The sequence below is a fragment of the Mercenaria mercenaria genome, chromosome 14 (genome assembly GCF_021730395.1).
Source record: "Mercenaria mercenaria strain notata chromosome 14, MADL_Memer_1, whole genome shotgun sequence".
NCBI lineage: Eukaryota > Metazoa > Mollusca > Bivalvia > Venerida > Veneridae > Mercenaria > Mercenaria mercenaria.
In genome coordinates, this window is record NC_069374.1 from 25,181,184 (window position 1) to 25,195,122 (window position 13,939).

At 34.4% G+C, this 13,939-nt stretch overlaps 1 protein-coding gene across 1 annotated transcript; it reads left to right on the top strand.

Moving 5' to 3' along the window:
* On the top strand, positions 1–10,752 carry LOC128548139 (uncharacterized). Its single transcript, XM_053522548.1, has 6 exons — positions 1–271; positions 5,055–5,599; positions 7,593–7,748; positions 7,905–8,253; positions 10,029–10,135; positions 10,525–10,752. Exons 2-6 carry the CDS (start codon positions 5,057–5,059, stop codon positions 10,750–10,752), a joined length of 1,383 nt encoding a protein of 460 aa, XP_053378523.1. The 5' UTR covers positions 1–271; positions 5,055–5,056.
* Positions 10,753–13,939: the final 3,187 nt, after the last annotated feature.

The window sequence follows — 13,939 nt, forward strand, 5'->3', positions numbered from 1 at the left end:
TTTCCTGTAGCTGTGATATGGCATTGACATAAAAATATATGATATTTTCTAATTTCGATTTGCTACAAACTAATCGCATTGAAAACAAATGGAAACTTACTATTCGTAACGCTTTTTTTCATAAAGTAAACAAGTGTTCAACATTTACAGTGTGATTCATTGTTTTATGTATTTACAGTTTAAACATTTCTAAATAAATAGTAAAGTGAAGTTTGCGATACCGTTGTTTCTGTTCAACAACATGAGGTATAATTGACAAGAAACAGCAAAGGTACGTCGTTTGTTTTGACATTAATTTTCCTTGTTTACAATATTAAAGCGAGGAACCGCCTAGAGACACTTTTGCTGATATTTAAGCTTGACTATTTCCTTTCTTTACAACGACCTTTATTAGTAGCTTTCAAATTGTCAAAATCATTACTTGGACATGGGTGTAGGAGCGACTTTAACTTTGGGTGTGTGTGGGGGGGAGGGGGGGGGGACCTTTTCGACCGGCGGTTTGGCGAGGGGAGGGGGTTAGTCATATTATGCATTGTTCTAATTAAGTGTGTCATTTTTACATTCTTCTGTTGAAGCCCCGGACATACAATCAATTAGCGATGCATTTGTCTAATTGTGATATAAAGTTGTGGAAATATCATTTCCCTTGAATGGACAATGAAAAAAAAAATACATAACGTTTACATGCGTAAACAGGCTTAATAGTTAGGCCTACATAGATTTTGCAGACGCTCAAACCGGAACTGTAGTGATTGCGCTCAATGATATATTATTTTAAAGTTAAGTGTAATTCTGACAATCATATAGCATCTTTTTTGATTCCAAATCACATCCAAAGGATGTTCATGTGCTACACAAATTAGTCCCATTCATGAACAATGCGGATTTATTATCAATGATCAAGCAGTTCTGATTCAATCTGTATCCATTCATAGATTGTTTAAGATTATATAAGATCTATCAATGAAAAGGTTTTCCAGCTCATAGTTACATCACAAGCTATGTCATCTTAGATATGAGGCACATCTGTATTTGTTTTTCATTCATGTATATTTATAGATTGCTATTTAAACAGAAAATAAATCTAACAAAACCCGCAACCACCAGACATCTCAAGACTTTGATTATAAAATGTAATCAAACAATCCTTCATGATCCTTGGCATGGCGCGTACAGATTTCAGTACTGACACTACGAAAAGAGACAAGTCAGAAGTCAGAATAAATGGGAAGGCCAAATGCAAATAAGAAATCAGGTTGAAAAGAATTATATGATGCTATGTAAATGTTATATTAGCCTGCAAGTTATATCTCTTTTCCAAAATATAAACTATAGTTTTGCCCCCTCTCCTCTCCTAGCTTGGGAGGGGGGGGGGGGGCGCTGCCCCCCACCTCCCCTACTCCTACGCCTATGTTGGGCGGATCCTTTGACCTAATATTTACTCCTTGCAAGTGAAAATTATGATACACCTTGCGTGCAAAGCAAGAAAACAGTATGATCATTTGCATTTCTACTAAAAGTTCTAAAGAAATTACCTTAGCGATAATGCTTCCTTTGTGTTTCACTTTACTTAACATGTCTGCTGTTGCCATTGCGTTTGTTAGGGTTTCACCTTGCGGGGATAACTTTTATTTACACTGTCCGGTTCTTTTGGAACACTGTGGGGTTAATCTTGAATGAGGTTAGGTGCACCATAAATCGGTTTATGCTTTCAGTGGTGATTTTGCCACTGACCGTTTTAAAGCGGTGCTCCACTGTGTTCCTTTATTTGTTCGTTTTGTCCTGGTGTCTTTATGTAAGTATGTGTTGGTCGTGTGCGCCTCCACGTCCGTGTGCTGAGTTAAGGTCTGGGGAGGCTGCGGTTTTGGAACGTGGCTTTCCATGTTGGATATTTATCCTTGTTTCTTATATACTGGTTTCAGTATATTAATAAAAATATATCTTGTTAAGTGAAACAAATGGTTACATTCCATTAAAATGACTAGCCAATGGATGTACTTGTAAATTTATTACATTTAACATTTATCTGGATGAGTGTAAATCAAATTACGTTTTGTTAATGTGCTTTAAAGAGATGTATTTTTCATCGTTAGAATCGTAATAATATTTATTTTTGTAATACCATTAGTTATGTACACGTTTGAATTCTTTTTTTTAGTTCCGTCGACCAATATACAAGCCCGTTTGTCTTCTCTGGAAAACCTTTTTATATGTCTGTTTTATCAATACCCTTTATTAACCAGATATATCAGATATGAAAAAATTTGCAAATTAAATGATTAAACTAGTGATAACATGTCTTTATGAATCGTTTTTGTAAAACCCATACAAATCTTTACTCAAAGCATTGATATCCTAGGTCTACACTCAGGAAATTTAGAAACGCTACATCTAATCACAGGAAGAAATTGTTTCATAAACAGTTTTGTAATGTCAATCTGATCACCTCGGCCTTTATGCTATGCATTTTACGGAGGATACGGAAATACCCGGTGTTTCACGATTGGCGTTATGTGTGTATTTATCATACATAATAAACGCCGGTGTCAGCGGTAATTTTTTTGTGCTGCTTGAAGCGTGACTACCGCTCGTGGAACATGTGTGTGACTATGTTTTATTCAAATACTGAAACTGTTTGTTATGACGTAACACATGCACTCATTGAACGTCATAATTATTTCGGCATAGCATCAAACTGCATAGCGGCGCGTACACAAAACAGGCTCCTCCGTGATATAATTCATTTTTCATCTGAACTCCAATGATTTTCTTCAACGACAAATGACCGGTTTTAAAGTATCATTTCTTAAATAAATTGACCAGGATTTCCGATGATAAAATTCTGAGTTGATTGTTACGTAGCAAAGCGCTTTCGTAGATGACGTTTGCGTGATTAAAATGTTGACTTGTTGGTGCCATGTTTTTGTATGACATTAATTACCACATAAGCTCAATGTTAACGTTTAAAGTATCACATAATGAACTAGCATTTAGATCGGATTTAATGAATAATGATAGCTATACATCAAAATATGTGTATACAAGTTGCAAGAATGAACTATTTGCCATAAGTGGATGTTGCGTTTTTAATTACCTTGAGTGTATACCAAGCTGTCTTACATCTGATCAATATCCAAATACTTAACTATCATTGAGATTGTCGAAACTCCGTGTATTTATAGGTCTTTGTCAATAAAGAAATATTATCATTTTTGGATTTTGCCATTTGGAGGTGGCCGAAAAACAGGTTTTTATTCTTTACAAATTGGTATTGTTTTTTTTTTACAATAGTCCCATTGACAACAAATCAAAACTTATTATGATTTCGCAATTAATTTAACCATTTAACAGAAGTGTAAAAATGAATATATCAGTATAAACAGTCAGGAACCATCCACTTCGTGAATTTGTTTAAAAAAAGATCAATATTAACAAAAGTATGTCATTGTAAAAATATTGTTGAACTAACCAAATTTATATCGCAGTAATATGAGATCATTTCATCATTTTACATTTGCAAAAGATTAATATCTATCCCTTCATGTATTTGCTACTTGAGTTGGATATATCTTTAATCAAATTCGCGCAAAATTTATCTATGAAATGTTTTAAAACAGTGCGCGCACGCGCGCGAGTGTGTATTAAAATGCACACGAAAACATAGAAAAAGTAAAGCATACAGAACGCGATGACACCACTGGACACCACTCTGGAACGGTCAATGGTAAAATACCACTAGGAAGTTTAAACTAGTTAACGGTGTGCATCAAACCCTTACCTTAACACCGGCATGTTCCATAGTTACATGACATCGCAAATAAAAGTTTTATCTGCCAGGTGAATATATAAAACAGGCAACAGTGGCAAAATGTACAGTATTTAAAACACAAATCCTCGTGTAAAACATATTAAAACAAACTGTTAAGAACCACATAGGCATGATCTTAACACCTTTGCAGATGTTACATCAACAAATGAACCATTAAGGGCACGAAACAAGACAGCCAGCAGTTCAGTTCCACTGGGCTCGGCTTTTAGAATGGCCTATCATAGAGTTCACAACCTGTCCGCTAGACACAATAAAAAAAGAAGGCGCTCGTCTGCAAGTAAAGAAACAGAAACTCAAATATGTGTCTTTAATCAGCCGGATCATAGCATTGTTTAATGAAACCTTTTATCATTTTACAAATACAATAGGAAAGGACCGAGAATCTTACAAAGTATATAAATAAATTCACCATTAAAGTAAGGGATTGATATCCCACACCCATTTTGTCTGAGTTCAGTAGCAGAGAAAATATTCAGTTACTTCGCAACATGAAGAATTCATCCACTTACTTACGGTTCTACCCAGGTGCCCGTTTGTGACGAAATAATGCACAGAGAGGCACCTGGGGTCTTCCTCGGTAAACAATTCCGTAACATACAATTTAAGGAACTCGTTGCTATACATGTTGTCAGTCAGTCTCTACTAATTTTCAGTGGTTATAGATCCATTATAACTGTATTATCTCCGACGAGTCTAAATGTATGCTTACTAATTCTACGTATCCTTGAAACTAGCCCAAACAATTAAATGGTGACATTCGATATTGATATAAAATGTTTCAAAATTAATCATTTGATCATAGATGTTTGTGCTAGATAAGAAAAGCTGTCTACCGCTGCCGGTACGCAGTAAAGATATAGTGTGTAAAATTGAAGAAACGTTATTAATTTATGATTTTAATTTGCAAAGTCCTTCTTTTTATTCATTTGGTCGTCTGTACGTATTTATTCATTCGTTTATCATTTTTCCTGGCTTGTGTGAACCATGTGAAGAGGTGAAGAGAGAACTGTCGACATCCTCGTGCGTTCTAGACCGATGACAAATGAAAGTGTTTTAATATTTCATCACGCTTTTTTTTCAAAACGTCTGTAAAAGTACTTCATTTTTAGATATACTCAACTGCTGTAAACAAACAAAGCCTACCGCAATATAAGCACTCTATTGTATAATGTATTACCACCTCAGGTATACTGCATATTCATTATGAAGTTTTTTTAATTTTCAGAAATGGCAGGGAATATTCCTAAATTAGTTGATAAGGGGTTTCAGAACTGGATAAAAGCCAATCTAGCATTAAACATTACTAAAGAAGGAATAGAAGATGCCGTGCTAACTGAGATAAACACCTTTCACCAAGACACGTTAAACGACATATTATCGCCGGAACAAATTCTTAACAATGATCTCTGTAGACAATGTAAAATCGAAAACCTCTTGCCGTGCCCTACGAGAGGTATTTGTATTGTGAAAAAAGGTCTCTGTTCCTTCCACTATACGCAACAGAAATTGTTTCGACCATGTCCGAAACATATCTGTGATCGATTGAGAGATAACATAAGACGATGCCACAATTTCAACTTTCCATCTTGGAAAAACACAAAAGCGGAGTATTGGTGTCAGAATCCATGGGAGCTGGCAAAGTGCTACCTGCCTCCAGATGGGTATCTCGGTGTCAGTTCTATAGCAGAAACAGATATAAATGGTATTGTCAGTGTCATCATGAACCTTTCGGCCTTCAAAAACAAAGTCAACATGCACAACTGTGGTCAGGTAATGATTTACTTGAACAAATTTTTATTGGGTATTGATCCTGTACATGATCCATTAGCTCGACTTTACCAAGTATTATGTGAACTATCCTACTCACCCATGCGTCGGCGCCCGCGTCCAGAGATTGATTAACGTATTTCAGTTATTAATCGATGTACTTGCTTAAAATAATTCTTTTCCATCATAGCCTCCATCATATGATACAAGGTCCATTACTATGGCAGAAATATTTTTACGAACTATGACCCTTCATACTTACTATATATATACTTTCTTGTCAATGTTTAGGAAATACTTTTACGAACTATGGCCCTTTTATACTTAGACTTTTCACTACAGATATGTAGAATCTTTGGCGGATGTTTGCGGATGACGTAACCTGGTGTCCGTGTCTAACGGTTGGAAAGCTCGTGACTGACGTCTGCGCTCGTATTTATAAGCTTTTGGCCGTTGGAATATATATACAAACGAAATTGTCCGCCGTCAAACTTTCAAATGCACTCTCGTCCAATCAGCAACGATTGCGGAAACGATTGACCAGTCAAAACGTTTCGCTAAACTTAGCATTGTCATGGCTCTTACGCCTTCCGAAAAGATAGACCCGCTAAGGATTCCGCTAATATAAGATTGTTCTGCATTTATAGCGACGTCGGAGGGCCTGCTCGAGAATCGAACTTTACGGTAACGCAAGTATACTTTCACACTTGGTGATGGATTTTAAAAGTTTCGTTGGAAGTTGTTAAAAAGCGCACCCTAGCGGACAGGTCTTGACAGGAAGTACTTCTCTCAGCAGTGAATACAGAACTTCATTCGATTGCTGAAAATTATTCATCACTCAAAGATAATGCAAGAAAGATTTCCAGTTGTTTGAAAAAAAAAAATCTTTTAAAAGATCAAACATTGGCCAGAAAATGGAAAACATGTCATTAATAATCGATGTAACTCATTGCAGACTTGGAGCGGTCTTCTGCGCATGCCCGAAAGTGATTATCAATTGTAGCGCACGGCAAAAATATGCATATTTTTGCATGTCCGCATGCATTTAATGTACAATATGCATAAAATACTGACTAAAGGTTAGGGTTAGTATCACCTTGGTTACAAAATATATACATTTAAGATATTTTCGTTCAAATTTAGTTAATCCGGTATGTACCGGAGTCTGTAATTTATACCGGCGCTCCAAGTCTGCATTGAGTCACAGTCATTAATAATCATAAAGCAACGAGAACGCGGCGAATAGGTAATGACGTCACCGCAACACCGACTTCCCATAAATTTCGCAATGTATGATATTCGCTGTTATAGGTATGCTAACACTAAATGTAGACTTTCTTTTCAAGTGAATAGGTTCTCGCGAATTTTTTTGAGTAGTGAACAGTTTCTTTGTTATATATAAATGATGTACATTTGTATATATGTTTAGCTAAACCTGGTTTCTTTGAGCTCGCTTTGAGGCTTTGCCTTATTTCATATTATAATTAATGCACAAATGATTTACAGTCCGATATTGAGCAGACGATACAGTATCGGAACATACTTAGGGTAGTTTTGTTGCATTACGGTAGTGTTTGGTCGTTTGCCTGGAAACGGCACTTGTTTCCTCTAAATTTCTCCGATAAATGTAAACATAAGCGAATTGTGTATTTTCTACGAAATGATACACCGAAATGGTTAGTTGCAGTAAAAGTACTGATATAGAGTTACATCTATACAGTGGTAAATGTTTCATCCGTTTATTATTTATTCGTGATTGTAATGTAATTTCGCGACCCGAATGGGTTTGACAGTTGTACTGCACAAAGTTCAGGACAATTTAGATGCACTGCTAAATGAAATCACGGAGTGCTGGTACCATTTGTAAATGAATTAGGATGTGTATCATGCCTATGCTGCAGATTTCATATCAGGAAAGTTTCGTTCACACACGTTTGGAATTTGAGGTCCAGTGATTAACAATACAATGAGTGTATAATTAGATTCTTATTTCTAGGTCCGAGAGGTAACTAGAACAGTACGAAATTCTCTAGACCTCTGTATAAATGATCAAGATTTGAACAATATTCTCGACACACTGGTCGCCTTTCTAAGTGCTAGTCTGTTCCATGGAGATTTAAAGGCAGCAACATCTGTTCAGAATATAGCTAAGGTATGATTTAATTAAGTTTTTATTTCATTTGTCAACAGTACATGTTTCCAATTTACATCTATATATTTTAAATGGCAAATAGTACTTATAATGTAGATTCTAATCCCTGCGTTTGCATATAATGGCAATGTTGATCTTGTTTTAAAAATGTTTCAGTTGAAAATGGATTCCCTCACAATAACAACAAATTTCGTCACAAACATTCTTCAAGATGTTACACATGAAAACACAAAAAAGTCCATGCAAGTGATGAATGAAAAACAAGCTGAACGCGTACACGAAATTAATGTTGATCTTGATAAACTCTATGAAGTAGCCAAAGTGTCAGCAATTGATGATATAGAGGGTTCTAGAAGAACTGTCATAGATGATATCAAATCAACTACTGTACAACTTAAGACGGAACTCAATAGTGATATTGACAAAGTAAAGACACAGGCAGTTGCAGAGATAGAAGAAATGAAGCAAACTTCTATCGAGACTGAGTATCAACGTCTGAAGACGGGTAAGTAACTATAATTGTTCATAGCTTTGTTTTACCATTTTTTTCATGATTTTTAAGGATCAAGCGTCAAGATAAACATTGCACTTTTAAAATATTTTCAAAAAGAAAGCAACATAAATGAAATATCGAAATATAATTGTATAGAAAAAGTAGAAACTGCACAGGCCTCCCAAAAAGACAAAATTCAAAATGCTGCAGGCTCGGTTTGATTGAGCCTGGTCATTGACGGTAGTGGAATTGACGGTAGTGGAAATGCATGCAACAGTCCACCGTCAATACTAAATTATTTTTATGAATGTTTACTAATATTCAGTATCCCGGTACAAGAATAATACCTCTACCTTGATTCCATTCTGAATTATGTTCCTAATATTAAGTTTACTAATATAACACGCTTGTCCGTAGAAATGCGCTAAAACGATCAGAGGAATTTTGTTGAAATAAATATCATGCAATAATTGTATCAATGAGAACACATCGCGCAGAAATAAAGTATACTTGTAGAAACCGTTACACTTCTTTGCACCCTTTTTAGCTCATCTGAACTTTGTTTAGGGGGAGATATCAGTATAGGTAGATGGTCCGGCCTCCATCGTTATTAACATTTTAACTTAAACATCTCCTCTGAAACTACTGCGCAGACTTACACCAAACCTGACCAGTAACATTCTGGCATTGAATCCTATCAAGTGTGTTCAAATGGATCACCTTGTCCCTTGTAGGGACCATTAGAGCTAAAAATAGAAAAAAAGTCCTTTAAAAGACTTCTTTTTGTGAACCACTTGATAGATTTTCATCACACTTGGTCTGTAGTATAATTATATAGCCCTGTTGAGCCGTATATGTCACAGATCGAATATATTCTACCGTAAAATTGACATTTTGTCAAGTGTGACATATTCGTCAGGCCGTTTTTGACAGTTAACACCGAAACGTATATGTCACATACGTTGTGATATAAAAGTGAATGAAACAGCGAATTATAATTTTGTTCAACTCATTCCAGGAAGGGGGTCGGAACCCACCCATCCCTAGCAGGAGCCTGCTTATAAGTGTCTTGTTTTTTTTTAAAGTTATAAAACGTTCATTGGCCTCTTTAATTAGATACCCCTAATAAGCACATTATTATGTGATCTAAACGGTGATTGTAATGTGAGCTAAACGGTGATTGTCTTACGTGCATATTCATTATGATTTAATATTTAAGCAGCCCTGGTAGACGAAAATCAATCTTTGTTCCGAATGATTTCTTTTTATCCTAAATTAAAAGTGTTGATGCAAGTAAGGATGCCTCAAATCATGATTAAAGAAAATTCAGTTTAGTTGAAAATATATATAATGTAGCTTTTCTCTCACGTCAAAAATCTTAAAATTATTTCATGCTTCCCCCAAAATTTACTAATTTAGTACAGGCTTTTACTTAATAGTATCGGACTTATTCCTTGAAATATATTCCACGACTACCACTATTACCGCTATCACCACCATGACCACCATCCACCACCAGTAGTTGTAGTAGTGGTGGTGGTGGTGGTAGTAGTGGAACATTGAAAGTTCTCTATTTGCTTAAATGCCTGCTTCTACATATAAAAAATATTCAGTGGCTGTGTACAATAATAAACATTTAATTGATAATAAAGCATCAATTATTACATTAATAAACATGCATGCATAAACAAATCAGTTGTCAAAGCTAAAATACACAACATAATATTATAGTACATTATTTGCAGAAATGCATTATCTTTATGCCAGTGATATTTAAAAAATGACAGACATCAAATCAAATTTATCGCCAAAAGAAGACGTGGAAGTGGTGGTAGTGGTAGTAGTGGTAGTGGTAGTAACTGTAATGGTTGTGTTGGTAGTGTTAGTAGTGGTGGTAGTAGTAGCAGTAGTGCATGTGGTAGTGGTGGTGGTAGTGGAAGTGTTGGTGGTAGTGGTAGTAGTTGTGGTGGTAGTGGTGGTGGTAGTATTGGTAGTGATGGTGGTGGTAGTAGTAGTAGTTGTGGTAGTAGTGACTGTGGTTGTGGTGGTGGTAGTGGTAGTAGTGGTAGTGGTAGTGGTGGTGGTAGTAGTTGTGGAGGTAGTGGTAGTAGTGGATGTGGTTGTTGTGGTGGTAGTGGTAGTAATGGTAGTGGTAGTGGTAGTAGTGGTGGTGGTGGTAGTAGTAGTGGTGGTGGTAGTAGTGACTGTGGTTGTGGTGGTGGTAGTGGTAGTGGTGATGGTAGTAGTAGTGGTGGTAGTGGTAGTAGTAGACTACCACCACAGTTTCCACCACAACAACTACTACTGCCACCACCACTATCACTACCACTACTACAACAACCACCACTACCACTTTTACCGCTGCCACTACCACCACTACTACTACCACCACCATTACTACCACTACCATCACTTGATGGTGGTAATGGTAGTAGTGGTGGTGGTAGTTGTAGTGGTAGTAGTGCATGTGGTAGTAGTAGTTATATAAATACCGCAGCGAGCGTTATTTGACCCCCCCTGACCCCTTGTCCCTATTCTATAAGTGGACTTTAACCTTGCCCTAAACTTAAAATACTAACTTAGTACCCTTAATACCCTGAAAATCTTTTAAATCTTTAGTTAAACCGAATGAAAACCTTTGGTTTAACCAAAAAAAGATTTAGTCTTTGGTCCGAACTGACCCCTTGTCCATATTCTAAAAAATCCAATGCCGGACAATTTAAAATACTTTAAAAACCACAGATTCTAAACAGACTAAAAAGTTTTAAATATATATAATATAAGATGAGTTTACAAAATAAAATATATTGTTTGAAAGAAAGAAAATTTACAGATAATGTAAATCCTCACTTTGTTACAGCAAAAAACGGGAGGCTAATGATAAAAGCAAAATGTAAATCTTGCGGAAAAACGAAATCAAAATTCGTTAAAAACAAAACTGGAGGTAAATTAGATATCCATAAAGCAATGTTACCTTTGTTACCTAAAAAAGGTTTAACACTTCCAGGATATAATTATTGTGGGCCAGGAAATCCCCTAGATAATGGACCCCCTGTCAATGAACTGGATGCAGTATGTATGGACCATGATTTTTGCTATGACAGTGGTGTAAAAAAGGGTACATGTGATAAGCAAATGCTTTCCAATTTAAATAAAACTAAATCAAAAACATTTGGAGAAAAGATTGCAAAACATTTAGTTGTAAAACCAGCTATCAAAACGAAATACACACTTGGTCTCGGACAAAAGTCAAAAAACGGGAAAAGGGGGTAGAGCAAACTTTTACTACCCCCGGAATCACTGCACCAAGCTACCGCTGGAGCGATGAATTAGCAGAAGAATTACACAAACCAATTAAAAGAAAATTTAGGAAACGAAGAGTGATAGTTAATGATATTGATGATACTTGGTCAGCTGATTTAGTTGACATGCAAGCTTTTTCAAAATATAATAAAGGAGTAAAGTACTTGTTAACCGTTATTGATATATTTAGTAAATATGCTTGGGTTATTCCATTAAAGAATAAAACTGGAGAATCTGTTACTGAAGCATTTGAAAAAATAATTTCTGAAGATAGAATTCAGGGACGAAAGTCCCCGAAGACTGCAAGGATTCCAACAAATTTATGGGTGGATGAAGGAAAAGAATTTTATAATAAAAAGTTTGAATCATTTTTGAATAAAAATAAGATTAATATGTACCATACATTTAATGAAGGAAAGGCTGTAGTAATAGAAAGATTTAATAGAAGTTTAAAAAGAATAATGTGGAAATATTTTACAGCAAATAATACTTATACTTATTTAGATAATTTGCAGGATATGGTTGATAAATATAACAAAACAAAACATTCTAGTATAAAAATGACACCAACCGAAGCTAGTAAAAACTTAAATAAAGGTACTGTTTACTTTAACTTATATGGTAATTTAAAGACACCAAAGAGCAAAGCAAAATTTAAAATTGGTGATCGAGTTCGCTTAAGCAAACTGAAAAGACATTTTGAAAAAGGATATACACCAAACTGGACAGAGGAAATATTTATAATTTATAAAATTAATAATACAAATCCCAGAACATACACTATTAAAGATTTAAATGATGAAATAGTTCAAGGTTCATTTTATGAACAAGAACTTTTACCTACTACACAAGAAATTTTTAGAATAGAAAAAGTTATTAGACGAGACTATAAGAAAAAACAAGCTTTAGTAAAATGGAAAGGTTACAATGAAAAATTTAATAGTTGGGTACCATTTAGTGAATTGGAACAAATTTAATTTAGAAAATAAAAAGTTTAATTATATAAATGAGTAATAAAAATCTTATTTCTAATAATAATGGAATAGAAACAATAGATCAATTAATTATTCACTTAACTAAACTAGCTGCTGCTTACAGAAAAAGTTATAAATTTTGTGGGAGAGTAAGTACTGGGTTATATATTACAGCAGGTGTTTTTGGTTGTTCAGCTGCATTAGCACTTGTTCCAGCTATTCCTATATTTGTAGCAGTTGCTGGCGCTGTTCCATCAGTAATTACCATATTTACTAACAGACTAAAACTTGACGACAAGAAATTTATTTTAAAAGCACATCATCACAAAATAAAACAACTAATAACAAAAGCACGGATTGCAGCTTTAGCTGTTCATGACCCTAATGATCCTGAAAAAGTAAATAAAGAAGATCCAAATAAAGTTATTCAGGATATTTTTACAATACTATTAGAAATGCAGAAAGAAAAAAATTATTCAACACCTCTTGAAATGCACATGAAGGAATTTAAACTTAACGGATATAAAAGTAAAAAAGAAGAAGAGTTGTATTAAAGATTATTAAAGATTTTTTCTATAAGTATTTTATATAAATGAGAAAAATTATATCAGTTGAAGGTAATATTGCATCAGGAAAAAGTACGTTTTTAGATATTATTAAAGAATATAATCCTAATTTTAATATAATTCCAGAACCAATTCACGAATGGCAAAATGTTATGGACTCTGATTATAATTCATATAACCTTTTTGAACTTGCTGCTCAAGAACCTTCCAAATATTTATTTCCTTTTCAGCTAACAACTTTAAACAGCCATATAAAAATGTTATCTTCTGCTAAACAGTTTGATGGTGTTTCTGTTCTTGAACGTTGTTATTTAACTAACAGTAACGTTTTTACAAAACAACATCACGACAATGGTGTTATAAATGACCCCGAGTGGGCAGTATACAATCTTTTCTTAACTGATCATATTATAAAACCATATGGAAAAAACCCAATTGATGGATTTGTTTATGTTAAAACCGACCCAGAAATATGTTTTAAAAGACTTCAAAAAAGAAACAGAACGGAAGAAAACAAAGTTGGTTTAGATTATTTAGAAAAACTACACAAATTACACGAAGAATGGTTAAACAGAATGTCTCAAGAAGGTATTAAAATTTTAACAGTTGATAACAATTTAGAAAAAATGACTTTAAAATCTTATTCAAAAGATATAGATAATATAAACAAATTTCTCAAATCAATATAATTTCATTAGGTGCGTTTTTAAAGATTTTTTTCTATAAGTATATTATATATAGATGGTTAATAGAAAGGTAGATAGAATGATTATGTCAAAATTATCTAGCACTTTAGGAGAAATAATGAATCCAGACAAAAATTCATATAAGAAAGTTCTTAAAAGAAGAAATGTT